At 46.3% G+C, this 27,884-nt stretch overlaps 1 protein-coding gene across 3 annotated transcripts in view; it reads right to left on the reverse strand.

The window, feature by feature from the left end:
* ttll9 (tubulin tyrosine ligase-like family, member 9) overlaps nt 1-27,884 on the reverse strand; it is a 118,060-nt gene that overhangs the window by 81,415 nt on the left and 8,761 nt on the right. For all 3 annotated transcript variants that reach the window (XM_078556318.1, XM_078556320.1, XM_078556319.1), the window contains exons 3-8: nt 25,155-25,247; nt 18,204-18,315; nt 17,117-17,302; nt 13,488-13,556; nt 7,614-7,704; nt 654-694 (exon numbers count right to left, since the gene is read on the reverse strand). In XM_078556318.1, coding sequence (XP_078412444.1) covers nt 654-694; nt 7,614-7,704; nt 13,488-13,556; nt 17,117-17,302; nt 18,204-18,315; nt 25,155-25,247 — 592 coding nt within the window. The remainder of the gene's footprint in view (nt 1-653; nt 695-7,613; nt 7,705-13,487; nt 13,557-17,116; nt 17,303-18,203; nt 18,316-25,154; nt 25,248-27,884) is intronic.

Raw genomic sequence — 27,884 nt, forward strand, 5'->3', positions numbered from 1 at the left:
ATGAATAAATTAACGGCTCCTCAAAACTCTACCAGAGATGGTGCAAACAACCCAAATTTGTCCATTCAGTGCAAGACTCAACAAACGAATCAGAAACCCACTTCACAAGGGGCAACAGACCCACTCAGGACACTCTCGTTGTGATTATGTGGTGTACATGCTACATGATATTATTGTAAAATAATCAATTTTTTGTGGTAACTTGTACAATTTTGAGGAGATTGGTTGGGAATTCAATGATTATTCACTGCAAGTGGAATAATTATTGGCTGTAAAAACAGTTTTGTGTGCAGGTCCTGATTGTAACTTCACTTGTTCGACACAAACACATCCAGACTGAGTGCATTTTTACACAGACCCACCCAAGACTGTGGGTTCAGAATCTGCCACTAATCTTCCCATGTCAGCTGGGCATCAGGCTTGTGTCCTGATATCCTGTTTAAAAGTTCACTTTTTGCACAAGCCTTCTACAAATCCATTATGAAAATAAACATGAAATGGTATTACCAAGTCAGACATCAGGAAAGGCTCCTCATAATGTCAAATATGTGACAGCACTTTGTAACTAATCCCATGCTTTAAAACTGGTGAGTGTTCTCTCTGTTTGAGAGATACCCAACATGAGAGGGCCTTCAGAAAGAAAGTCTACTTACAGACGTCACCAATACATAGACTCGCAGATCAAACTTCCTCCCTGCAAATAACCAAAGGTCTCATTAGCAAACTTTGTACAAACAATTGTACGTAAATGTAAAGGCTTACATGACACATGAGGAGCTGGAGGTTTGAAAGGATGACAAATTGTGTACTGGAATAGGCACAGTATACAGGGGCCAAGAGGTGGAGCCTCAGCCAGAGTATCAAGGCTCTTTCCAATTGACATCAACTAACCGAGGAAAGGCTGGCAAAGGCACTGTACACCTATCAGTCTGCATGTGTGTTAGTGAATGACTGGAGATATATATGTGTGTGTGTGTGTATATATATACGTGTGTATGTATATGTGTGTGTGTGTGTGTGTGTGTGTGTGTGTGCACGCACGTTTATATGAGAGTGTGTTAGTAAACGACTGGAGACCTGTCCGAGAGAGTCAGTGCCGTGTCAGAAACATGTGAGTAGGAGTACATCATTCAGCCCCTCGAGCCTGTTTCACAATTTAATAAGATCTTGGTTGATCTGTATCAGTGGGAGACAATGGAGAATATGGGCCTGGGAGCAAACAGTATCAAAGAACATTAGATAAGTGGGAGAATGAGCAGCAGAGATCAGCGAGAACAGACATAGGTCAGAGTTAGAATGAAAGCTAAACACGGAAACCTGAGAAAAAAATTCCACAGTGATAACATTGCTGTGGAGTGAGTGGATTGGGAATAGGCAAGTCTTAATTTGTTCGTTTTTTTGCTGCTGAAATTCAAAAGGTGTCAGTTTCCATTGGACTTGGGATGATGGAGAGAATTTCCAGGGACTTTAGTGAATTAGTAACAAGCTAATTAAAACTATTTTAGTATCTCAGTTCTTCAGAAGTCAGTTTCCTCAGTGTTTTGCCCAGGTACGTCCTTTCCAAAATACAGCAAGACATATCCAATTTGGCCAATTACTGTTCCAACAAGCTTCCCTCAATCATTACCAAAATGATGGAAGGTGTCATTGAATTTGCTATCAAGCAGCATTTTCTCAACAATAACCTACTCACTGACGCTCAGTTTGGATTCCATCAGGGCCACTTGGCACCTGACCTCATTACAGCCTTGGTCCAAAAAGAGTTTCAAGTGGTGAGGTGAAGGTGACTTCCTTGACGTCAAGGCCTCATTTGACCGAGTGTGGCATCAAGGAGCCCTAGCAAAACTGGAGACAATGGAAATCAGGAGGAAAACTCTCCATTGGTTCAGTTCACACCTTACACAAAGGAAAATGGTTGTGGTTGTTGGAGGTCAATCACTTCAATTCCAAGACATCACTGCAGGAGTGCCTCAGGGTAGGGTCCTAGGCCCAACCATCTTCAGCTGCTTCATCAATGACCTTCTTTCCATCACAAGGTTGAAGAGGGATGTTGACTGATGATTTCGGTCATCAGTACCATTCGCAATTCCTCAGATAATGAAGCAGTCTGTGCCCATATGCAGCAAGACCTAGACAACATTTAGGCTTGGGTGATTAAGTGGCAAGTAACATTGCCTGACAATTGTGTGGCACTAATGATCATCTCTAACAAGAGAGAATCCAAGTCAGGATGTTGTGTAAGAGAATCTAACCATCTCCCCTTGACATTCAACAGCATTATCATTGCTTAAAGCCCAAACATCAACTGGACTAGCCATACAGTTACTGTGGCCACAAGAGCAGGTCAGAGGCTGGGAATTCTGTGACCAGTAACTCACCTTCTTACTCTCTAAAGCCAGCCCACCATCTACAAGGCACAAGTCAAGAGTGTGATGGAATACACCTCACTTGCCTGGATGAGCTTGACACCAACCAGGGCAAAGCAGCCTGCTTGATTGGCACCGTATCCACAAACATTCACTCCCTCCACCACCGACACACAGCGGCAGCAGGGCAGGCTAGCTACAAAATGCACTGCAGGAACTTACCAAGGTTCCTTCGTCAGCACCTTCCAAACCCATGACCTCTACCACCTAGAGGGATGAGGGCAACGGACACATCTCCACTGCCTGCAAGTTCCCCTCCAAGTCACACACCATCCTGACTTGGAACTATTGCTGTTCCTTTGCTGTCACTGGGTCAAAAACCTAGAGCACCCTTCCTAACAGCACTGCGGGTGTTCCAGTGCCACATGGACTGCAGCGGTTCAAGAAGGCAGCTCACCACCACCGTCTCAAGGGCAATTAGGGATGGGCAATAAATGCTGGCCTTACCAGCGATGCCCACATCCCAGGAATGAATAAGGTGGTTAAAAACAGCATGAATTACTTTTTTATGCATAAAAGCGTAGGTATAAAAGCAAAGAGATGATGCCACAACTACATAAATCACCCAGCTAGGCCTCAGAGTATTGTGTGCAATTCTGGGCACCATATTTTAGGAAAAACGCATAGGTCTGAGAAATAGACATGAGGGAGTCTGTGATGATAGAGCAGGGGAAGACTGGGCACACCACCCAAATCTCTGGTTCAGCTTCAGTGCTGTTGTGTGGACCTGGGCCAGGTGGCAGCCTGTCACTGTGAAGACCAATGTGTCAAGGTGCAGTAGAGAGTAGGCATTGCTGGGACCTTGGCCCTGCCTCCAAAAGTGCATGAAACTGGACCCATGTGACCCGTGGTTGTGGTGGAAATGGGGTCCACTTGACCAAGCTCAGGGAGGAGGAGGAGGAGGAGGAGGAGGTGGTTGTAGTGTAGCTGGAAAAAGACCAAGGAGGCTGGATCTTGGGGCTGAGCTGACAGGGATCTGGAAAAATGTGTGTTTTGGTGAAAATTGTACCCATAGAACTCGGGTGGAGTAAAGCTGCTGTTGGAGAGAATTGGGGGCGAAAGTCTCAAAGTGAAGGAGTTGGAAATCTACCGGAGGGATTAGAGTTTTGAAAGATTTTGAGGCTGAAACTGGTGCCATATTTTCTGAGTGGACTGACTGCCCAGTAAATCTGAGAGATCTATCTTTGTTATATTTGCTATTTAGTTTATAGTTTATATAACCACAATTTGTCTGTTAATTTATGTTTAATTTATATTGATTTTAGCTTAGTTGTTAAAGCAAAGTTATAAAAGTGAAATCTTGTCCATGTGGTTTTCTTGTTGGGGGTCATCTGATACAATTAGTTCTTTTAGTTTGCTGGTATCCACAGGGATCCTAACAGGGCACAGAGGAATTTTACCAGGACTTCTCCAGGGTTGAGGCACTTTAGTTATAATGAGAGAGTAGAAAAGGTAGAATAGTTCTCCTTGGAACAGAGAAGGTTAAAAAATGGCCTAATGGAGGTTTTCACGATGATGAGAAATGCTGCTAGAGTGAATAGGGGAAAAAGTCTTTCCTCTAGTGTATGGGTCAATAACTAGAGGTCATAGGTTTGAAATCATTTACAAACTATCCCGAGGGGAGATCAGAACATTTTTCAGAGGTTGCTGAGGTTTGAAATGCTCTTCTGGAAAAGGTGGTGAAAGCTTATTCCATGAATAATTTTAAAAGGAAATTGGATAGGTACTTGAAGATGGGGTATTACAGAATTACAGACAAAGTGGCAGCACAAACACGATGGGCTGAATGGCATCCTTCTGTGCTTTAACTTTCTGATTCTATCTTAACTCCATCTACCCACCTTGGTTCCATTTGTTTAACAAAACCAATTGGTCTCAGTTTTTAATTTATTAATTGAGCTGTGATCTATTGCAGGAGAAAAATCCACATTTGCAGATATATTCCCTTACTGTTCAATTATTAACCAAAAGATCAGAATGTGGTTGAAATCAATGTTAGGTTTGAAAAGCAGCAACTTAATACAATAGATAGGGTTTTAGATTTTGGTAAGGCAAACTAACAGTGTGAGACAGGGACTGTTGGTCAGAACCCTTGCTAGTTCAAACCACAGATGAACAGTGGGAGAGGTTCAAAACATTTAACTTAATACAGCATCAGTATATATCGCTAAAGGGCAAGAGATCCGCTCAGCAAATAAAACAATCATGTTCGACAAAAGAGATGAGAGCTAACATTAAAGAAACAATATACAAGTGTACACAGAATAGTATGGAGATTAGAAGAGATATAAAGACTAACCGAATAACACAAAGAAGCTAATGATTACTGCAAAATGGAATATGAAAAGAGACTTGCAGAGAGCGACACAAAGGGGTTTTACAATAATATTAGAAGAGCAGTTGAGAGTAAGGTCGGTGTCAGTTAGTGCTGGACGAGAGATGTGTCTGTGTCAGTTAGTGCCAGACTGGAGGCGTGTCTGTGTCAGTTAGTGCCAGACTGGAGGCGTGTCTGTCTGTGTCAGTTAGTGCCAGACTGGAGGCGTATCTGTCTGTGTCAGTTAGTGCCAGACTGGAGGCGTGTCTGTCTGTGTCAGTTAGTGCCAGACTGGAGGCGTGTCTGTCTGTGTCAGTTAGTGCCAGACTGGAGGCGTGTCTGTCTGTGCCAGTTAGTGCCAGACTGGAGGCGTGTCTGTCTGTGTCAGTTAGTGCCAGACTGGAGGCATGTCTGTCTGTGTCAGTTAGTGCCAGACTGGAGGCGTGTCTGTCTGTGTCAGTTAGTGCCAGACTGGAGGCGTGTCTGTCTGTGTCAGTTAGTGCCAGACTGGAGGCGTGTCTGTCTGTGTCAGTTAGTGCCAGACTGGAGGCGTGTCTGTCTGTGTCAGTTAGTGCCAGACTGGAGGCGTGTCTGTCTGTGTCAGTTAGTGCCAGATTGGAGGCGTGTCTGTCTGTGTCAGTTAGTGCCAGACTGGAGGCGTGTCTGTCTGTGTCAGTTAGTGCCAGACTGGAGGCGTGTCTGTCTGTGTCAGTTAGTGCCAGACTGGAGGCGTGTCTGTCTGTGTCAGTTAGTGCCAGACTGGAGGCGTGTCTGTCTGTGTCAGTTAGTGCCAGACTGGAGGCGTGTCTGTCTGTGTCAGTTAGTGCCAGACTGGAGGCGTGTCTGTCTGTGTCAGTTAGTGCCAGACTGGAGGCGTGTCTGTCTGGGTCAGTTAGTGCCAGACTGGAGGCGTGTCTGTCTGTGTCAGTTAGTGCCAGACTGGAGACATGTCTGTCTGTCTGGGTTAGTGCCAGACTGAAGACATGTCTGTCCCTGTCAGTTAACGGTAGACTGAAGACATGTCTGTCCCTGTCAGTTAACGTTAGACTGGAGATGTGTCTGTCTGGGTTAGTGCCAGACCGGAGATGTCTCTGTGCGGGTTAGTGCCAGACCAGAGACGTCTCTGTGCGGGTTAGTGCCAGACCAGAAACGTCTCTGTGCGGGTTAGTGCCAGACTGGAGACGTGTCTGTCTGTCTGTCTGTCTTGGTTAGTGCCAGACTGGAGGCGTGTCTGTCTGTCTGTCTTGGTTAGTGCCAGACTGGAGGCATGTCTGTCTGTGTCAGTTAGTGGGAAACTGGAGACGTGTCTGTCTGAGTTAGTGCCAGACTGGAGATGTGTCTGTCTGTGTCAGTTAGTGTCAGACTGGAGACATGTCTGTATTGTCAGGGTTAGTGCCAGACTGGAGAGGTGTCTGTCTGTCTGGGTTAGTGCCAGACTGAAGACCTGTCTGTCCTTGTCAGTTAATGTTAGACTGGAGATGTGTCTGTCTGTCCGGGTTAGTGCCAGACTGGAGACATCGCTGTGTGGGTTAGTGCCAGGCCAGAGATATCTCTGTGTGGGTTAGTGCCAGAACGGAGATGTGTCTGTCTGAGTTAGTGCCAGACTGGAGATGTGTCTGTCTGGGTTAGTGCCAGACTGGAGATGTGTCTGTCTGGGTTAGTGCCAGACTGGTGATGTGTCTGTCTGGGTTAGTGCCAGACTGAAGACATGTCTGTCCCTGTCAGTTAATGTTATACTGGAGACATGTCTGTCTGTCTGGGTTAGTGCCAGACTGGAGACGTCTGTGTGTGGGTTAGTGCCAGACTGGAGATGTCTCTGTGTGGGTTAGTGCCAGACTGGAAATGTGTCTATCTGGGTTAGTGCCAGACTGGAGACGTCTCTGTGTGGATTAGTGCCAGACTGGAGACGTCTCTGTGTGGATTAGTGCCAGACTGGAGATGTGTCTATCTGGGGTGCCAGACTGGAGATGTGTCTGTCTGTGTCGGTTAGTGCCAGACTGGAGACGTGCCTTTCCGTCTGGGTTAGTGCCAGACTGGAGATGTGTCTGTCTGTGTCAGTTAATGCCAGACTGGGGACGCGTCTGTCTGTCTGGATTAGTGCCAGACTGGAGACGTGTCTGCCTGTGTCACTTAACGCCAGATGGGAGACATGTCTCTCTATCTGAGTGTATTAGTACCAGACTGGAGACATGTCTGTCTGTCTCTGACAGTTACTGCAGTACTGGTGATGTGTCTGTCTGTCGGTGTGAGTTAGTACCAAGCTAGAGACCTGCTTGTCTGCCTGTGTGGATGAATGCCAGACTGGAGACGTGTCTGTCTGTGTCAGACTGGAGACGTGTCTGTCTGTTTGTGTCAGTTAGTGCCAGACTGAAGAAGTGTCTGTCTGTCTGTGTGGATTGGAGACCTGTCTGTGTCAATTAAGACCAGACTGGAGGTGTGTCTGTCTGTAGGTTAGTGCCAGACTGGAGGTGTATCTGTCTGTGTAGGTTAGTGTTGGATTGGAGGTGTGTCTGTCTGTGTCAATTAGTGCCAGACTGGAGGCATGTCTGTCTGTGTAGGTTAGTGTTGGACTGGAGGTGTGTCTGTCTGTGTCAATTAGTGCCAGACTGGAGGCGTGTCTGTCTGTGTAGGTTAGTGTTGGACTGGAGGCGTGTCTGTCTGTCTGTGTCAGTAGTGCCAGATTGGAAGCGGGAGTGCACGCACATGAGTGCGCACGCGAGTGTGTGTGTTGGTTGCCAAGCTTTTAAGCTCTGGAATTGCCTCCCTAAATCTCTCCATCTCTCCTTGTTTGATAATACTCCTGTGAGGGGTGATGTTAAAGGGTCTATATAAATGCATGCATTTCTTTCTGTTAGAGGGATAAGATACAATACCTCCGATTAGGTAGGGGTTCTCAATGTAGCGCTGTACAACGTAACTCTCCACAGCAACTTCATCCTTCGTGTCATCTGCACGATTCCCATCCTAGAAGATAGAGACCCATTCAACAAAATGTTTGGTCACACAGAACTTGATTATTGCTGAAAAAAGGAGACAGGCTGCTGAAGCTTTTTGCCTTTTACTCAGCAGGACATAAAATACAGACTCTTGCGTTACTTAATATATACTTTGTGTTTCAGTAAAAAAGTCATCTGACATCTAACACATTGTTCCTCACTGAGGTTCAGTGATCCCTCAACTGTGAATATGGCCTCATGCAGAGAACCCTACTGCCCCCCTTTGTTCCAGCAGTTTGTCGTACTTGTGTTGCCTCTGCCCATTAACCCCATCATGCTGTAGTCCAAGAGGAATACAAACTGCTGCACGCATCTGGGAGCAAGTGGTTTTTGATGAATCCTTTAAGTCAACACCAAGTCTTACAGCACCTGCCACACCATTCCATGTAGACTTCAGTAACTTTAAACAACTCTGGAAACAACCAGAGCAAGAGCCAGTAGAAATCATGAAAAATATGAAAGCACCTTGATAACCCTTTTAAATAGCACTGCCTGGGGTGTCTTTCCTGCTGCTGAACACACTGAGCTGTGTGTGTTTAAGACAGGATGTTAGCTGGAGCAGTGTGCTCCAATTACGACATTGGTGTCAAATCAGTGTTACAGAGCTTGCACAAACACCCACACCATACCCTTTGGTATGACTAGCACCAGAAACGCATCATGGTCACCATTTTGGGAGTAAAATGGCACCCACAGTACAAAGAAAAGGGGCATTAGGGGAAAAATTTCACCCACAGCATGGAGGAAAGGGGCATTAAGAGGATAAATTTCACCCACAGCACACAGAAAAGGGGCATTAGGACAGATTTCACCCACAGCACAGAGAAAAGGGGCATTAGGAGGACAGATTTCACCCACAGCACAGAGAAAAGGGGCACGAAGGAGATACACTCAGGCATAGGCGTTTACAGTGCAGAAGGAGGACATTTGGCCCATCATGTCCGCACCAGTCAACAAAGATCTGACTACACTAATCCCATTTTCCAGCGCTTGTCCTATAGCCCTGAAGGCTATGGTAACGCAAGTGAATATCTAAATGCTTATTAAATGTTACAAGAGTTTCTGACTCAACCACCCTTTCAGGCAGAGAGTTCCAGACTCCCACCACCCTCTGGGTGAAAAGATTTCTCCTCAACTCCCCTCTTAGCCTACTACCTCTTACCTTAAAACTATGCCCCTTGGTTATTGACCCCTCTACTAATGGAAAAAGTGCCTTCCTATCCACCCTATCTATGCCCCTCATAATCTTATACACCTGTATCAGATCCCCTCTTAACCTTCGCTGCTCCAAGGGAAACAACTCCAGCCTTTCCAATCTTTCCTCATAGCTCAGACCCTCCAGCCCAGGCAGCATTCTGGTAAATCTCCTCTGCACCCTCTCCAGTGCAATCACATCCTTCCTATAATGTGGTGACCAGAACTGCATGCAGTACTCCAGTTGTGGCCTAACCAGCATTTTATACAAGTTCCAGCATAACTTCCCTGCTCTTGTATTCTATGCCTCGGCTAATAAAGACAAGTATCCCATATGCCTTCTTAACCATTTTATCTACCAGCCCTGGTACCCTCAGGGATCTGTGGAAATGCACACTAAGGTCCCTCTGATCTTCAGTACTTTTCAGGGTCCTACCATTCACAGTGTAATCCCTTGTCTTGTTAGCCCTCCCCAAGTGCATTACCTCACACTTTTCCAGTTGAATTCCATTTGCCACTGAGATAAAGACAAAATACTGCGGATGCTGGAAGTCTGAAACAAAAACAAAAAATGCTGGAAAATCTCAGCAGGTCTGACAACATCTGTGGAGAGAAAGACAGAGTTAACGTTTCGAGTCTGTATGACTCTTCTTCAGAGCTAAGAGAAGTAAAAATGTGGTGAAATATACACAGTTTAAGGGGGTTGGAGCAGGTGAAGCTGGATAGAAGGCCAGTGATAGGTGGAGGCAAAGGAGAGATTGCCAAAGATGTCATAACCAAAAGGTCAAAGGGGTGTTATTGGGGCTACAGTGCTATGTACATGCAGCTATTATCACTTTCTGCTTTCTATCCTTCATATCACCATTAGTACCTCCTTTAGCCAGTACCACCACCATCAACATCCCTTTGACCTTTTGTTTATGACATCCTTGACAATCTCTCCTTTGCCTCCACCTATCACTGGCCTTCTATCCAGCTTCACCTGCTCCACACCCCCCTTAAACGGTATAAATTTCACCATATTTTTACTTCTCTTAGCTCTGAAGAGTCATACGGACTCGAAACGTTAACTCTGTCTTTCTCTCCACAGATGCTGTCAGACCTGCTGAGTTTTTCCAGCATTTTTTTGTTTTTGTTCCATTTGCCCACCTGACCAGTCCATTGATATCCCCCTGCAGTTTATGGCTATCCTCCTCACTATTTACCACCCTACCAATTTCTGTGTCATCCACGAACTTCTTGATCGTACCCCCTACATTTAAGTCCAAATCATTTACGTACACCACAAACAGCAAGGGCCCCAGCACCTAGCCCTGCGGAGCCCCACTGGAAACAGACTGTCAGTCACAGAAACATCCATCTACCATCATCCTCTGCTTCCTGCCTCTCAGCCAATTTTGGATCCAACGTGCCACTTTGCTTTGGATCCCATGGGCTCTTACTTTCTTGACCAGTCTGCCATGAGGGACCTTATCAAAAGCCTTGCTAAAGTCCATGTAGACCATATCAAATGCATAATCCTCATCAACACTCCTGGTTACCTCCTCAAAAAATTTGATCAAATTTGCCAAACACGACCTTCCCTTAACAAATCCATGCTCACTATCCCTGATTAATCCGTGTCTCACCAAGTGCAGATATATTCTGTCTCTCAGAACTCTTTCGAGTAGCTTCCCCACCACTGAGATTAGACTGACTGGCCTGTAATTTCCTGGTCTAACCCTTCCTCCCTTTTTTAATAATGGGACAATGTTAGCAGTCCTCTAGGACCTGACCCGTGGTCAGAGAGGGTTTGAAAATTACTGCCAGGCCTCCTGATATCTCTTCCCTTGCCTCCCTCAGTAGCCTGGGATACATCTCATCTGGACCTGCAGATTTATCCACTTCTAAGGCTGCGAAACCTCCTCTATCTATGTTAATTTCCTCTAATATTTCAGTCCTCCACCCTGAAGTCCATACCTGCTTCGTCTTTTTCCATTGTGAAGACTGACACAAAGTATTTATTGAGGACTGTACCCACATCATCCGGGTCCACACACAGATTATCTCAATGGTCCCTAATTGGCCCTACTCTTTCCCTAGTTATTCCCTTGCTCTTCATATATTTTTAAAAATACTTTGGGTTTTCCTTTATTCCACCCACCAATGCTTTCTTATGCACTCTCTTTGCTTTCCTAATTTCCTTTTTAAGTTTCCCTCTGCACGTTTTATACTCCTCTAGGGACTCTGCCATATTGAGCCCTCGGTATCTACCATAAGCTTCTTTTTTTTTCTTAATCCTAACCTTTATGTCCCTTGACATCCAGGGTTCTCCAGACTTGGTCCCCCCCTTTGCCTTTACAGGAACATATCTGCCCTGTACTCTCGCTATTTCCTCCTTGAATGCCTCCCACTGCTCTGACACAGTTTTATCTGCAAGTAGCTGCGTCCAGTCCACTTGGGCCAAATCGTATGTCATCTTAGTAAAATTAGCCTTTCCCCAGTTTAGAACTTATATTCCCATCCCAACCTTATCCTTTTCCATAACTATCCTAAATATAACTGAGTTATGGTCACTATCTCCAAAAAACCTCCCTACTGATAAGCCTTCCACCTGCCTGGGCTCATTTCTGAATATTAGGTCCAGAACTTCCCCCTCCCTTGATCAGCTTTCTACGTACTGGCTAAAAAAGTTCTCCTGGATGCAACTTAAGAATTTTGCTCCCTCACTACCTTGCACACTAAAACTATCCTAGTTAATATTTAAAATCCCCTACTATTACTGCATTATTATTCTTACACTTCTCTGAAATTTGATTACATATCTGATCCTCTATCTCTCCCTGACTCGGGGCCTATAGTATACACCCAACAGTGTGTTTGCCCCTTTTGTGTTTTTTTACTTCTACTCATACGGCCTCATTTGATGATCCTTCCAAAATATCATCCCTCCTGACTGCTATAATTGATTCCTTGATCAATATTGCGATCTCCCCTTCCTCTTTTATCGCCCATAATCAGGAATGTTGAGCTGCCAATCCTGCCCTTCTTTTAGCGAAGTCCCAGTCATAGCTATGATATCACACTCCCACGTGCCTTTCTGTGCCCTCAGCTCATCTGTCTTATTCCTCAGGCTCCTTGTATTAAAATATATTCCATTTAACCTTGCTAAACTCACTTCTTTCTTATCTAGCCTAGATTCACTTCTAGACTCACTTATAAGTCCATAAATTCTAATTCCATCTCAGCTTCTCTCCCTTCTGAACTACTTTTCAGGATCCCATTCCCCTGACAATTTAGTTTAAATCTGCCCCAACAGTATTAGCAAACCTCCCCGCAAGGATGTTGGTCCCATTCCTGTTCAGGTGTAACCCATTCAACGTGTACAGGTCCCCCCTCCCCCAGAAACAGTCCCAATGCCCCAGAAATCTAAAGCCCTCCCTCCTGCACCATCTCTCCAGCCACGCATTCATCTGCTCTATCCTTCTGTTCTTAGACTCACTACTGTAGGGCACTGGGAGTAATCTGGAGATTACGACCTTTGAAGTCCTGCTTTTCAATTTCCTACCTAACTCCCTAAACTCTGCTTGCAGGAGCTCATTTCTCTATCTTCCTACGTCATTGGTCCCAACATGGACCACGACCTCTGGCTGTTCGCCCTCCCACTTCAGAATGCCCTGCAGCCGTTCCGTGACATCCTTGCCCCTGGCACCCAGGAGGCAACATGCTACCCTGGTGTCACATGTACGGCCGCAGAAGCACCTGTCTACTCCCCTCACTAATGAATCCTCTACTACTATTTCCATTCCACATTTCCTCCCCCCGCCCCCCACTTGAGCAGCTGGACCACCCACAGTACCATGGCCTTGGCTCTGGTTGGCCTCCACAGAGGAACCGTCACTCTTAGCGTTTTCCAAGGCCGAAAAACAGTTTGCAGGCGAGATGCACTCGAGGATTCCCTCACAACCTGCCTGGTCCCTTTCTTCTGTCTGGCGGTCACCCATTCCTTCTCTGCTTGCACTTCCTTAAGCTGCGGGGTGACCACGCCCTGAAACATGCTATCCACGAACCCCTCAACCTCGTGAATGTACTATAGTGCCCCCAGCTGCCACTCAAGCTCCAGAACCCAGAGCTTGTGCTGCTGCAGTCGGAGGCACCTCCTGCACACTTGGTCGTCCAGACCACCAGGAGTGTCTAGGATTTCCCACATAGCACAGGACATGCAAATCATGGGACTGAGCTCCCCAGACATATCTTAACTTAATGGAATATGGGCCCTTGCTTTTATTTTACCCTTACTCCTGCCTGAGTATAGACTAGATGCTAGATCCTCTTGATAGATTAGATCCTCTAGGTGCTGCTGACTGCCTGTCCCAGGGTCCTCCTCTTGCACTCTCCTCTAGGTGTTGCTGACTGTCAGTCCCAAGGTCATTCTCTCACACTCTCTTCTAGGTGCTGCTGACTGCCATCTGGATGAATTTTACCCACAGCACAGAGAAAAAGGGCATTCGGGGGATGAATTTCACAGCCTTGCTCTATATGGAAGCAATATCTATATTATTACAAGCAGAATATTACCTTTCTCCACTCCATGATATCTTTGAGTTTTCGGAAAAGAAAGATGCCTTTGCCCTGTGACCTTGCAACCTAAAAAGAACAGAAATGCTTTGTCAGCTACTAAGCTGTGATCAAGAGTGAGATGTGAAATCCCTACCTTTCCCTGGCTGGGTACAGGTTGAGTGGAATACATCATTCTGTCTGAAACTTCGTTGGCTGATGTATAGTTGCTCGAATTCAGCAGGCTCATAGTGCAACTGGTCACTCACTGAGGTGACTTTGGACTGTACTGATACTCACACTGTTCACCAATTTCTCAGCTTCTCTTACTCTAGCAGCAAAAAATGTACTGTCTATTCATAACAAAAACAAAAATACCTGGAAAAACTCAGCAGGTCTGGCAGCATCTGTGGAGAGCAGCACAGTTAACGTTTCGAGTCAGCATGACCCTTCAACAGAACTAAGGAAAAATAGAAAAGGGGTGAAATATAAGCTGGTTTAAGGGTTGGGTGGGGGGGGGGTGCGACAAGAAGAGCTGGATAGAGGGCCAGTGATAGGTGGAGATAACCAAAAGTAGTCACAGACAAAAAGGTGTTGAAGGTGGTGATATTATCTAAGGAATGTGCTAATTAAGGTTAGAAAGCAGGACGAGCAAGATACAGATAGCCCTAGTGGGGGTGGTGTGAAGGAATCGAAAAAGGCTAAAAGGTAGAGATAAAACAATGGATGGAAATATATTTAAAAATAATGGAAATAGGTGGGAAAAGAAAAATCTATATAAATTATTGGAAAAAACAAAAAGGAGGGGGAAAATCGGAAAGGGGGTGGGGATGGAGGAGGGAGTTCATGATTTAAAATTGTTGAACTCAATATTCAGGCCGGAAGGCTGTAAAGTGCCTAGTCAGAAGATGAGGTGCCGTTCCTCCAGTTTACGTTGAACTTCACTGGAACAATGCAGCAAGCCAAGGACGGACATGTGGGCATGACAGCAGGGCGGTGTGTTGAAATGACAAGCGACAGGGAGGTCTGGGTAATGCTTGCGGACAGACCGAAGGTGTTCTGCAAAGCGGTAACCCAATCTGCGTTTGGTCTCTCCAATGTAGAGGAAACCGTATTGGGAGCAACGAATGCAGTAGACTAAGGTGAGGGAAGCGCACGTGAAATGCTGCTTCACTTGAAATGAGTGTTTTGGCTATTGATAGCTATAGACAGAATTTGGTGATGATTGGTGGAGTATGTCTATTCATACTGACTGAACATACAATCCCCATTCCGTGGGTCACAATGTGAACAGCGTGAGGGGTACCCGGGGGGAGAAGGGACTGGGGTACATTATGGGCAGTGTGTTGAGTACCAGGGTGGGGTGGGAGGGGGCATCGGGGAGCAGAGCTAGGGTACATTATGGACAAAATGTAGAGTACCCAGGGGCAGCAGGGTCTGGGGTACATTATGGGCAGTGTGTTGGGTACTGGGGTGGGGGGATGGGGTGGGGGGGGGGAGCACATGGTCTGGGTACATTATGGACAGTGTGTGGGATACTGGGGTGGGGGCAGGGAGCTTCCAGGAGCTGGGGGGGGAGCAAGGACCGGTGTACCTTATGGTTAGTGTGTGGGGTACCCAGGGGGAGCAAGGTCTGGGGTACATTTTGGACAGTGTGTGGGGTACCTAGGGATGTGGGGGGTAGTAAGGACTGGGGAACACTGTGGGCAGTGTATGGCGTTACCCTGGGGGAGACAGGACTGGGGTACACGGCAGTGTGTGGAGTACCCCGGGGGAGTTGGGAGAGGGTACACGGTGGGCATTGTGTGGAGTACCCTGGGGGAGCTGGGAGAGGGGCACACTGTGGGCAGTGTGTGGAGTACCCTGGGGGAACCTGGACTGGGGTACACTGTGGGCAGTGTGTGGAGTACCCTGGGGGAGTTGGGAGTCGGGTACCGGTGGGCAGTGTGTGGCATTACCCTGGGGGAGCCAGGAGTGGGATACACTGTGGGCAGTGTGTGGCATTACCCTGGGGGAGCCGGGAGTGGGGTACATTGTGGGCAGCGTGTGGAGTACCCTGGGGGAGCTGGGAGAGGGGCACACTGTGGGCAGTGTGTGGAGTACCCTGGGGGAGTTGGGAGAGGGGTACACGGTGGGCAGTGTGTGGCATTACCCTGGGGGAGCCGGGAGTGGGGTACATTGTGGGCAGTGTGTGGCATTACCTTGGGGAGCCGGGAGTGGGGTAAACGGTGGGCAGTGTGTGGCATTACCCTGGGGGAGCCGGGAGTGGGGTACACCGTGGGCAGTGTGTGGAGTACCCTGGGGGAGTTGGGAGAGGGGTACACGGTGGGAAGTGTGTGGCATTACCCTGGGGGAGCCGGGAGTGGGGTACACTGTGGGCAGTGTGTGCCATTACCTTGGGGGAGCCGAGAGTGGGGTACACGGTGGGCAGTGTGTGGAGTACCCTGGGGGAGCTGGGAGAGGGGTACACGGTGGGCAGTGTGTGGAGTAACCTGGGGGAGCTGGGAGAGGGGTACACGGTGGGCAGTGTGTGGCATTACCCTGGGGGAGCTGGGAGTGGGGTACATTGTGGGCAGTGTGTGGAGTACCCTGGGGGAGCCGGGAGTGGGGTACACTGTTGGCAGTGTGTGGAGTACCCTGGGGGAGCCGGGAGTGGGGTACACTGTGGGCAGTGTGTGGAGTACCCTGGGGGAGACGGGAGTGGGGTACACTGTGGGCAGTGTGTGGAGTACCCTGGGGGAGACGGGAGTGGGGTACACTGTGGGCAGCGTGTGGAGTACCCTGGGGGAGCCAGGAGTGGGGTACACGGTGGGCAGTGTGTGGAGTACCCTGGGGGAGCTGGGAGAGGGGTACACTGTGGGCAGTGTGTGGCATTACCCTGGGGGAGCCGGGAGTGGGGTACACTGTGGGCAGTGTGTGGCATTACCCTGGGGGAGCCGGGAGTGGGGTACACTGTGGGCAGTGTGTGGAGTATCCTGGGGGAGCTGGGAGTGGGGTACACTGTGGGCAGTGTGTGGAGTACCCTGGGTGAGCTGGGAGAGGGGTACACTGTAGGCAATGTGTGCCATTATCTTGGGGCAGCCGGGAGTGGGGTACACTGTGGGCAGTGTGTGGCAGTACCCTGGGGGAGCTGGGAGAGGGACAAACTGTGGGCAGTGTGTGGCAGTACCCTGGGGGAGCCGGGAGTGGGGTACACTGTGGGCAGTGTGTGGAGTACCATGGGGGAACAGGGACTGGGGTACACGGTGGGCAGTGTGTGGAGTACCCTGCGGGAGCCGGGAATGGGGTACATTGTGGGCAGTGTGTGGAGTACCCTGGGGGAGCCAGGACTGGGGTACACTGTGGGCAGTGTGTGGAGTACCCTGGGGGAGCCGGGAGTGGGGTACACTGTGGGCAGCGTGTGGAGTACCCTGGGGGAGCCGGGACTGGGGTACACTGTGGGCAGTGTGTGGAGTACCCTGGGGGAGCCGGGAGTGGGGTACACTGTGGGCAGTGTGTGGCATTACCCTGGGGGAGCCAGGAGTCGGGTACACAGTGGGCAGTGTGTGGCGTTACCCTGGGGGAGCTGCGACTGGGGTACACTGTGGGCAGTGTGAGTGTTTGAGAATCCGCCTCCCTCCCTTGTGCCTACCTGGTGTGTATTTTCTCACCGGTTTCATAATCCAGGTAATTCCAGGGTTTCTCTTGAACTCCTCCACAAAGAGGTGGTACTCAATGGGGAGCTCAAATGTCTTTGGAAAGAAGTCGCATTTGGCTGCCTCCAGCTTGCCCTGCTCTCGCTCCAGCTGTCTGCGAAACCTCTTCAGGTTTTTTACCATGAAGTTTTTCCGTGTCAGCTTCCATGTAAAGGCAGAAGAAGAATGTATCAACACCTAAACCTTGGACATGTAGATTTAGAGACCAGTGTTGGTATCCCTTTGCAACAATTCGTCACAACACATCTGCCTAACTATGACCTATACATAATGGAAGGATTCATTACGAACACAGTGCTGAAGTAGGTGCGGATAGGACTACTGTTGACATGAAGGATAAACATGGTCCAAATCGCCCTTAGTAATTGATATGTGAAGCCTCTTTTTTTAACTCTCATCAACATAGTAAAATGTCCCTTGGTGCTACACAGAAATATCACCAGATAACATTTGACACTGAGCCATGTAAAAAAATCTTAGAACTGGTGATCAAATATCAGTGGGGGAGTGAGTTTTTAGAAGGGTCTTAAAGGAGGAGACACGTAAAGAAGTTTGACAGCATCTCAGAATTTTAGGTTAGCAGTTGAAGGCACAACAACCAATGGCGGTGCGATTAAAAATCAGAGAGGCCAGAAATGGAAGTGCAGAGATGTCAGAGGATTATAGGGCTAGAGGAGGTTTTACAGAAGAATTTGAACATCTCCTCCTCCTTTAAAATATTATTTGAAATTCAGCTCTTTGACCAAGCTTTTGGTCACAGCCCCCTCCTCAATATCCTGTAAGTAGCAATTGCAAATTGATGTCTATGCCAAAGGCAAGTTGATTCAAGGTGGTGAGGAGGGCAAGATGGCGGTGGGGGGTGGGGGGGGACGGGGTGGGAGTGGGGTAGGCACGTGGGTGCATAATTCATTACTGCCCATCTACGGCCAGTGCCCAGAATCAATGTCCCCCGTTATTTTTAAATCAGGATTGTTCTGACCAGCTCCATTTTGTGGTGATTATTTCTATTATGCTAGGGAATAGTAGGATTCGACTTTCATACCTCGTAGTGATTGCGAAAGTGACAGACACGAACATGCTCATCCATATATGTGTAGCCAAAGTTCTCTCGCAGCCAGCTGATGTCACACCAGTAAAAGTCCCACTCCCCTTCACTGTCAACAAGGGAGAGCTATGTAAGAGGCAGGGCATCAACATGCAGCAGATACAAACACAAACCTAAATAACCAGCCACAAACAGGAACTGGTAAATATAAAACCATGTTGTAGATCACTGTTTCATAAAACAGGACAGGGAAAAGGTTCACAGGTACACCGAAAACAAAACTACATGGATTCAGACAGCTCAGGCAGGAAACCATCAGACTTTTCATCTTAAAGTTTGGGGTTCATGTCTCTATTTGGGCTTTGCTTTGAGCATAGATTTTCACTTGAGAGCAGAGAATGGAAAGGGAAATTTAATAGATCCCTTCAAAACTAAGCTCTGTATCACCAGTTATTTTAGCTTTCATGTGGCTTCCTAATGCTCAAAAATGGTGTCCACAATACACTTCTGATGCCACCTTGTTAAACAGGTTTGTGTGCATACACCTTAAAAACTGTTTAATCAGTGTGCTGATTTGACACCAGCACCGCCATTTTGCTTCCAGCATGCTCCTACCTATGCCGCCTCAACCTTATGCAACTGACACATGCTCAGCAGTATGAAGGACTGCCCACCGCCCCCTCCTACCCTCTCTCTCTCCAGCTATATTTAGAGAGCCCCTCGGGATCGAGGATGACTTGTTTCCAATCTGGTTCGATGGGTTCGGAGAGGGCTAACAAATCCACTGTGCAACCTGCAGATTCTGCCACAGGCAGGACAGGTGTTGCTTGGAGGATTGGGTAGATGAGATGTTCGGAGGTTTGCGCACTCCCTCTTACGCCTCAACTTCTCCTCCGACAAAGTATTTTGATGTGTTCAGTGCCTTCCTGAATAAATCTTCCTCATTTTAGTTGGTCACAAGCCAGGGGCTGACATGAACTGGTGACGTTTGATCACTTCAGAGCGTCTCTGAAGGGTTTCTGCTGTCCTCCTGGGAGTCCCCTGCCAAGACCCAAATTCCAAGTAGAGCAGCTGCATTGTGAGTCTGGTGTCAGGCATACAAACACTATGTCCTACCCAACGGAGCTGGTTTTGATCACAAACTACTTACACATTAGTTGCAGGATTATTTCTTCTGGCATCTTGAGGAATTGGGCATGTTTTTGGAGCTTTCCTGTATTTGGCTACGTTTACTGAAGAATCTTTTTATTAATTTAAAATTTTGCACTGCAACGTTGCTTCCTGATATAGGTGGCCAGGTAGGACTTCCTCTGGGAATTCAACATGACTGGAGAATGAAACAAGGTTACACAAAGCACAACAAGCTCTCCATGCACGCTCTCTCACGTCTTCACTCTTGGTCCACGCACTCTCACATCTTCAGTCACTCCTGATGTATGTTATCTAATATCTTCACTCTCGACCCGTGCTCTCCTACTTCTTCAGTCACTCTGGGTCCACGCACTCTCAGCTTCAATCACTCTCGATACACGCTCGCTCACATCTTCAGCCACACACAGTACATGCTCTCTCATCTTCAATCACTTTCAGTGCATGCTTGCTTATATCTTCAGTCACTCTCAATGCACACTTCCCACATCCTTATTCACTCTTGATATGCGGTCTCTTACATCTTCAGTCACTCTTTAATCTTTCACAGCAGATTAAGCTCACAACGATCCCCCATCACATATTCCAGCTTCGATGTTTTGGGTAGCAGCATCCACTCACTATCAGGCTTCTTGTTGCGCACAGCCAAAGAACAGTCTGAGGAGCATTGGCTGTATGCAGCAATCGAGTCATGGATTCAGCATGGATTTACCGTTCTGCCAGTGATAGCGTGAACGGCTGAGGGTTAATTGTGTACAACAGTCCTTCCTTCTGTTTTCAGGTGTTATCCGACTTAACCCCATGGGTTTTGATGGACAGGTAATAAGAACGTGTTAGATCAGTCAGGATCTAATTGAATATCTGAACAGAAACAAGGGACTGAATGGCCTCCTTCTGTTCCAATGTTCCTAAAACTCAAACATGGTGATATTAGAATTCCTTTCACAGTGGGAACAGACTTCACAGCTAAAGTTTATTTTAATGTCATACACCAAGGTGAGTGGGCTTTGTGGGGGACCCAGCATCAGCATTCTGCACTCTCAGGCTAGCTCCAGCTCGGGTGTCCACTCTCTAGTCTTTGTGAAGCCTGGAGGGATTGAGTTATCATAACACAGCCAAGTTCTTTCTCAGGTAACCCTGCAGCAATTCTGATCTTGAGTCTATCCATGAGAGAGGCTACAGCACAAAGAACACACCTTTCCCAAACATTCATGCCCACAAAAGTTCATACATGCAGCAGGTATGTCAACCGTGGCTCACTAAGTAGCATTCTCATCTGAAAGATATGTTTTTAGGTTCAAGCCGCACCCTAGAAGCTTGAGCACATGTTCCAGGCTGACACTCCGGTTCTGTCTCAGTGCTTCACTGTCACAGGTGTCATCTGATGAGATATTAAACCAAGGTCCCATCTTCCCTCTAAGTTGATGTAAACAATCCCATGGCACAATTCAAAGAAGAGCTGGGACCAGTGTCCTTGCGGGGGTTTTTGCTAGTTCTGTTGGGGAATATTTAAACTAGTGTGGCAGGGGGATAGGAGTAGAATCAGTTGGGCCGGTTTAAATCAGAAAAATGGAGGTAGAACATTAGCTAGGGACGTTGTGATAGACATGGAGTTACAGGAGAAGCAAAGTTTACAAAGTGCCCAGCAAGGGAAATTGATGGGGTTAAACTGTTTATACTTCAACGCAAGGAGTATGACAAACAAGGTAGATGAGTTAAGGGCACAGGTAGACACATGGCAGCAAGATGTCATTGCTATAATGGAGACCTGGCTAAAGGAGGGACAAAACTGGCAGCTTAATATCCCTGGTTATAGAGTCTTCAGACACGATAGAGTAGGAGATAAAAAAGGAGGGTGGGTAGCACTAATGGTTAAAGAATCAATTCCAGTTGTGAGAAGGGATGATATACTAAATGGATCAACAAACGAGGCGTTATGGATTGAGCTTAGAAATAAAAAAGGGGCAGTCACACTACTGGGTGTATACTACAGACCCCCAAATAGTGAAAGGGAGATAGAAGAACAAATATGCAGGCAAATTTCTGCTTATAAGAACAAGAGGGCAATAATAGTAGGAGACTTCAACAATCCTAATATCAACTGGGATTCAAACAATATAAGGGGCACTGAGGGAGAAAAATTTATGCAGTGTGTCCAGGAACATTTTTTCAACCAATTAGTGACAAACCCAACGAGAGGAGGTGCAATTCTAGACCTAGTCTTGAGGAACGAAGAAGGGCAAGTGGGTGAAGTGACAGTTGGCGACCATATCGGGGACAGTGATCACAATTCAGTTGGATTTAGCATTACCATGGAAAAGAACAGAGATAAGGCAGGAGTAAAAGTCTTGAACTGGGGGAAGGCAAATTTTGCAGAAAAGAGAAGGGACTTGGCTGAGGTGGACTGGACAGCACTGCTGGAGGATAATACAGTGGAAAACCAGTGGGAAGCACTAAAAAGCGAGATCCTAATTGTACAAAGTAGACTTGTCCCCTACGAAAATAAGAGTAGTACTGCCAAATCTAGACCCCCCTGGTTGTCTCGAGGAATACAGGGGAAGATCAAACAGAAAAAGAAAGCGTACGATAGGCACAAAGAACTAAGCACTGCAGATAGCCTAGACGAATATAGGAAGTGAAGGGACGAAGTAAAAAAGGAAATAAGGAAATCAAAGAGAGGGCATGAAAAAAGATTAGCAAGTAAAGTTAAAGATAACCCAAAGATGTTTTACCAATACATTAATGCTAAAAGGTTAGTTAAGGAAAAAGTGGGACCTAGCAGAGATGAAGATGGAAACTTGTGTGTAGATGCAGAGGCTGTGGAAAGGGTTTTGAATGAATATTTTGTCTCCGTGTCTACAAAGGAGAGGGAGGATGTAGATATAGTAGTCCAGGAGGAACACTGCGAGTCATTGGACAGGGTAGTCATAAAGAGAGAGGAAGTACTCGGAGAGTTGAAATCCTTGAAAGTTGATAAGTCACCAGGGCCAGATGGATTGTTTCTGAGGCTGCTGAAGGAAGTCAGGGAGGAGATAGCAGATGCTCTCAGGGTGATTTTCCAATCTTCACTAGATACAGGCGAGGTACCGGAGGACTGGAGAAATGCAAAAGTAGTTCTATTGTTTAAAAAGGGATCAAAGGAAATGCCAAACAATTATAGGCCAGTTAGTCTTACATCGGTGGTGAGCAAATTAGTAGAATCAATCCTGAGAGATAGGATTAACTGTCATTTGGAAAGGCATGGACTAGTCAGGGATGGTTAGCATGGATTTGTTAAAGGAAGGTCTTGCCTCACAAATTTGATTGAATTCTTTGAGGAAGCGACAAGAAGGGTTGATGAAGGTAGTACAGTGGATGTTGTGCACATGGATTTTACCAAGGCATTTGATAAGGTCCCACATGGCAGATTGGTCAGGAAAGTAAAAGCCCATGGGATTCAGGGTAATGTGGCAAACTGGATAAAAGGTTAGCTTTGTAACAGGAAACAAAGGGTAATGGTCAATCGATGCCTTTGCAAATGGAAAGTTGTCTCAAGTCGTGTTCCACAGGGCTCGGTGTTGGGATCCTTGCTGTTTGTGTTATATATTAACGATTTGGACGTGAACGTGGGGGGCACGATTGGTAAATTTGCAGATGACACAAAGATTGGCCGAGTAGTGGATAGCGTAGAGGATAGCCAAAATCTCCAAAACGATATAGATGGGTTGGTGGAGTGGGCGGTAAAGTGGCAGATGGATTTTAACATAGAGAAGTGTGAGGTCATACATTTAGGGAGGTCAAACAGTTACAGGGATTACACAATAAACGGGTATATACTAAGAGGGGTAGATGAAATGAGAGATCTTGGCGTACAAGAACATAAGTCCCTGAAGGCAGCAGTTCAAGTAGACAAGGTTGTAAAGAAGGCATATGGAATGCTCTCCTTCACTGGCAGAGGTATAGAATATAAAAGTAAGGATATAGTGTTGGAATTGTATAAAACTCTGGTGAGGCCACAACTGGAGTATTGTGTGCAGTTCTGGTCACCACATTACAGGAAGGACCTAATAGCTTTGGAGACAGTACAGAGGAGGTTTACAAGAATGTTGCCAGGGTTGGAAAAGTGTAGCTATGAGGAGAGATTGGGTAGGTTGGGTTTATTTTCCTTAGAACAAAGAAGGCTGAGAGGTGACTTGATTGAAGTGTACAAAATTATGAGGGGAATAGATAGAGTGGACAGAGTAAAATTGTTTCCCTTGACGGAGAATTCTAGAACCAGGGACATAGATTCAAGATAAGTGGCAGAAGGTGTAAGGGGGACATGAGGAAGAATTTTTTTACGCAGAGGGTAGTGTGTGTCTGGAATTCACTGCCCAAGTTGGTGGTAGAGGCAGAAACTCTAAACTCTTTTAAAAAGTACCTGGATCTGCATCTCAAGTGCTGTAAGCTGCAGGGCTATGGGCCAGGTGCAGGAAGGTGGGATTAGAAAGGGCACTTGGGTGTCCTCGGGCTGGCATGGACAAGATGGGCTGAATGGCCTCCTTCTGTGCTGTAACTTTTCTATGGTTCTAAGAGCAGGAGAGTTCCTTCCAGTGACTTGGCCAACACTTATCCCTCCACAAACAATAAAGATATTACCTGGTCAATATATTCTTGCTGGTTATGAGATTTTGCTGTGTGCAAACTGGCTGCAGCATTTCATACGTCAGCTGATCCTTCATTCAAGGATGACATCTACTCAGGCTTGAGAGTTTCTGTCATAGGTTTTCTTTGTGACTGAGCAGGCCGACTCTTGGCTCACACATCTTTGGGCATGTGGGGCAGGATGTCCCACAAGGCAGTGGGATCCAGGGTGTCGGATTTGGGTTCTCTTTCTTTGACCACAAAAGTGGTGATCCCACAGGGTATTGTTCCTCAGCCAGGACAAAGTCAGACAGCCTATTTTTCGTGCACCTTTTCTAGCACCCTCCCGATTTGAGGTGAGCAGAGGGTATCCTGAAGAGGACTGCTCACTCAAAGATGCTGCCGCCCAAGGGCATTTCAATGCCAACAACCTTCATGTACTTGGCACCTGTGTGCAGATTCTTGACTAAGGACTTCCAATTTCACATCCTTGTCTCCATCGCCAATTCTCCATCACCACAGGACTTGGCAGATGTACCCTGGCACAACCTGTATGTGACTTTGTTTAACGTGGGGACCTTGGGGCACTGTCATTATCCACATGATCGTGATGGGTTGGTGGTCAGATTTAGCTGATGTGTCGAACCACAATGCTGCTGCAAGCTTTTTTAGCTGGTGAGACATCGTCTTCCTTTGCCTGTCCTGTCATTGAGGACATTTTGGGCTACATTTTGTCTGGCCCCTCCCCCTTACCCTGCCACCACGATGGCAAAGTGCTCCCAATGGCAACGTTCAAAGTGCCAGGGTATCCTACATCATGACAGTGACTACACCTCAAAAAATACTTTGTGCTTTCAACATTCTGAGGTCATTAAAGGTGCTGTAAGAATGTGAGCTTTTTATATCAATTACAAACATAAGCTTTGACAGTCAGATATCCAGGTCGTGGGAGTTCTCTTAGACCTTCAAGCTGCATGTCGCTGCGAGAGAAGAACTATCCATATGCATTCTCCCAGCAGCTTGTACATTTTGCTATTTACCACAACAGCCATTCTGTGGCTTTGAAGTTCCACTTCCTGTCTTGGGCCTCCCTCTGTTCAGGGGCTGTCATCTTGAGCTTGTTTCTCAGAAACACAAGAAGTTATTAAGACGTTGCAACCAATCTCCCCAAAGTCAGGTATGAAAATAGAGACTCACTCTTTGACCTCAACCCATCCAGGTCGCTGTCGAAGGACATCCAGGATAGTATTCGTCAATACACATTTGAACCGAATGCAATTGCGTTGCTCCCTAATAACAAGAATGCATCATTATTTCATCCCCAGTAACAAAAATGTACAGTTAACCCCATAATCAGAATGTACAGTTAACCCCCAATAGTCAGAATGTACAGTTAACCCCCAATAATCAGAATGCATAGTTAACCCCATAATCAGAATGTAGTTAACCCCCAATAATCAGAATACATAGTTAACCCCATAATCAGAATGTACAGTTAACCCCCAATAACCAGAATGCACAGTTAACCCCCAATGACCAGAATGTATAGTTAACCTCATAATCAGAATGTACAGTTAACCCCCAATAACCAGAATGTAGTTAACCTCCCAACACCCAGAATGTACAGTTAACCCCCAATAACCAGAATGTACAGTTAACCCCCAATAACCAGAATGTAGTTAACCTCCCAACAACCAGAACGTACAGTTAACCCCCAATAACCAGAATGTACAGTTAACCCCCCAATAACCAGAATGTACAGTTAACCCCCCAATAACCAGAATGCACAGTCAACCTCCCAATAACCAGAATGTACAGTTAACCTCCCAATAACCAGAATGTACAGTTAACCCCCAATAACCAGAATGTACAGGTAACCTCCCAATAATCAGAATGTACAGTTAACCTCCCAATAACCAGAATGTACAGTTAACCTCCCAATAACCAGAATGTACAGTTAACACCCAATAACCAGAATGTACAGTAAACCTCCCAAAAACCAGAATATACAGTTAACCCCATAACCAGAATGTACAGTTAACCCCCAATAATCAGAATGTAGTTAACCCCCAATGACCAGAGTTCACAGTTAACCCCCAATGACCAGAATGTACAGTTAACCTAATAACCAGAAAGCAAAGTTAACCTCCCAATAACCAGAAAGCACAGTTAACCACCAATAACCAGAAAGAGCAGTTAACCTCCCAATAACCAGAATGTAAAGTTAACCTCCCAATAACCAGAATTTACAGTTAACTCAATAACCAGAATTTACAGTTAACCTCCCAATAACCAGAATGCACAGTTAACTCAATAACCAGAATGCACAATTAACCTCCCAATAACCAGAATGTACAATTAACCCAACAAACCAGAATGTACTCTTTACCCCCAATCACCAGAATTTACAGATAGCCCCATAACCAGGATGTATAGTTAACCCCATAGCCAGAATGTACAATTAACCTCACAATAACCAGAATAAACAGTTAACCCCCGAGTAACCAGAATGCACAGTTAACCCCAATAACCAGAATGTTCATTATTTTTAGAAACATAGAAACTAGGAGCAGGAGTAGGTCATTCGGCCCTTCAAGCCTGCTTCACCATTTGAAACGATCACGCCTGATCCTCTAACTCAACGCCACACTCCCGCTGTCACCCCATGCTACTTGATGTCTTTAGAGTCCAGAAATCTATTTCCTTCTTAAACATATTCAGTGACTTGGCGTCCATGGCCTTCTGTGGTAGAGAAGTCCACAGGTTTACCACCCTCTGAATGAAGAAGTTTCTCATCTCAGTCCTAAATGTTTTGCCCCGTATCCTAAGACTGTGACCCCTTGTTCTAGACCGCCCCCCCAGCCAGAGGAAACACCATCCCTGCATCCAGTCTGTCCAGCCCCGTCAGAATTTCATACATTTCAAAGAGATCCCCTCTCATTCTTTTAAACTCCTGTGAATACAGGCCTAGATGGCCTAATCTCTCCTCATACGACAATCCTGCCATCCCAGGAATCAATCTGGTGAACCTTCGCTGCACTCCCTCTATGGCTAGTATATCCTTTCTTAGATAAGGAGACCAAAACTGCACTAAATTCTCCAGGTGTGGTCTCACCAAGGCCCTGTACAACTACAGTAAGACATCCTTGCTCCTGTACTCAAGTCATCTCACAATGAAGGCCAACATACCATCTGCCTTCTTAACTGCTTGCTGCACATCCATGCTTGCTTTCAATGATTTGTGTACAAGGACACCCAGGTCCCTTTGTTCATGAACATTTCCCAATCTATCACCATTTAAATAATACTCTGCCATTCTGTTTTTCCTACCAAAGTGGATAATTTTACACTTATCCATGTTATACTGCATCTGTCATGTATTTGCCCACTCACTCAACCTGTCTAAATCATCTTGAAGCCTCTTAACACCCTAGTCATCGCTCACATGTCCACCAAGTTTCATGTCATCAGCAAACTTGGAAATATTACAACTGGTTTCCTTATTCAAATTATTGATATATACTGTGAATAGCTGGGTTCGAAGCACTGAATCCTGCGGTATCCCACTAGTCACCACCTGCTACTCCGAAAAAGACCCATTTATTCCTACTCTCTGTCTCCTGTCTGCTAACCAATTCTCAATCCATGCCAATACATTACCCCCAATCCCAAGTGCTTTAATTTTACACACTAACCTCTTATGTGAGACTTTATCAAAAGTTTTCTGAAAATCCAAATACACCACATCCACTGGTTCTCTCTTATCTATTCTGCTAGTTACATCCTCAAAAAATTTCGGTAGGTTTGTCGAACACGATTTCCATTTAAAAAATCCATGTTGGCTTTGTCTAATTCCGTTGATATTTTCTAAGTGTCCTGTTATCAAATCCTTTATAATAGACTCTAGCATTTTCCCTGTTACTGATG

The sequence above is a fragment of the Cetorhinus maximus genome, chromosome 13, assembly GCF_964194155.1.
Source record: "Cetorhinus maximus chromosome 13, sCetMax3.hap1.1, whole genome shotgun sequence".
NCBI classification, from domain to species: domain Eukaryota; kingdom Metazoa; phylum Chordata; class Chondrichthyes; order Lamniformes; family Cetorhinidae; genus Cetorhinus; species Cetorhinus maximus.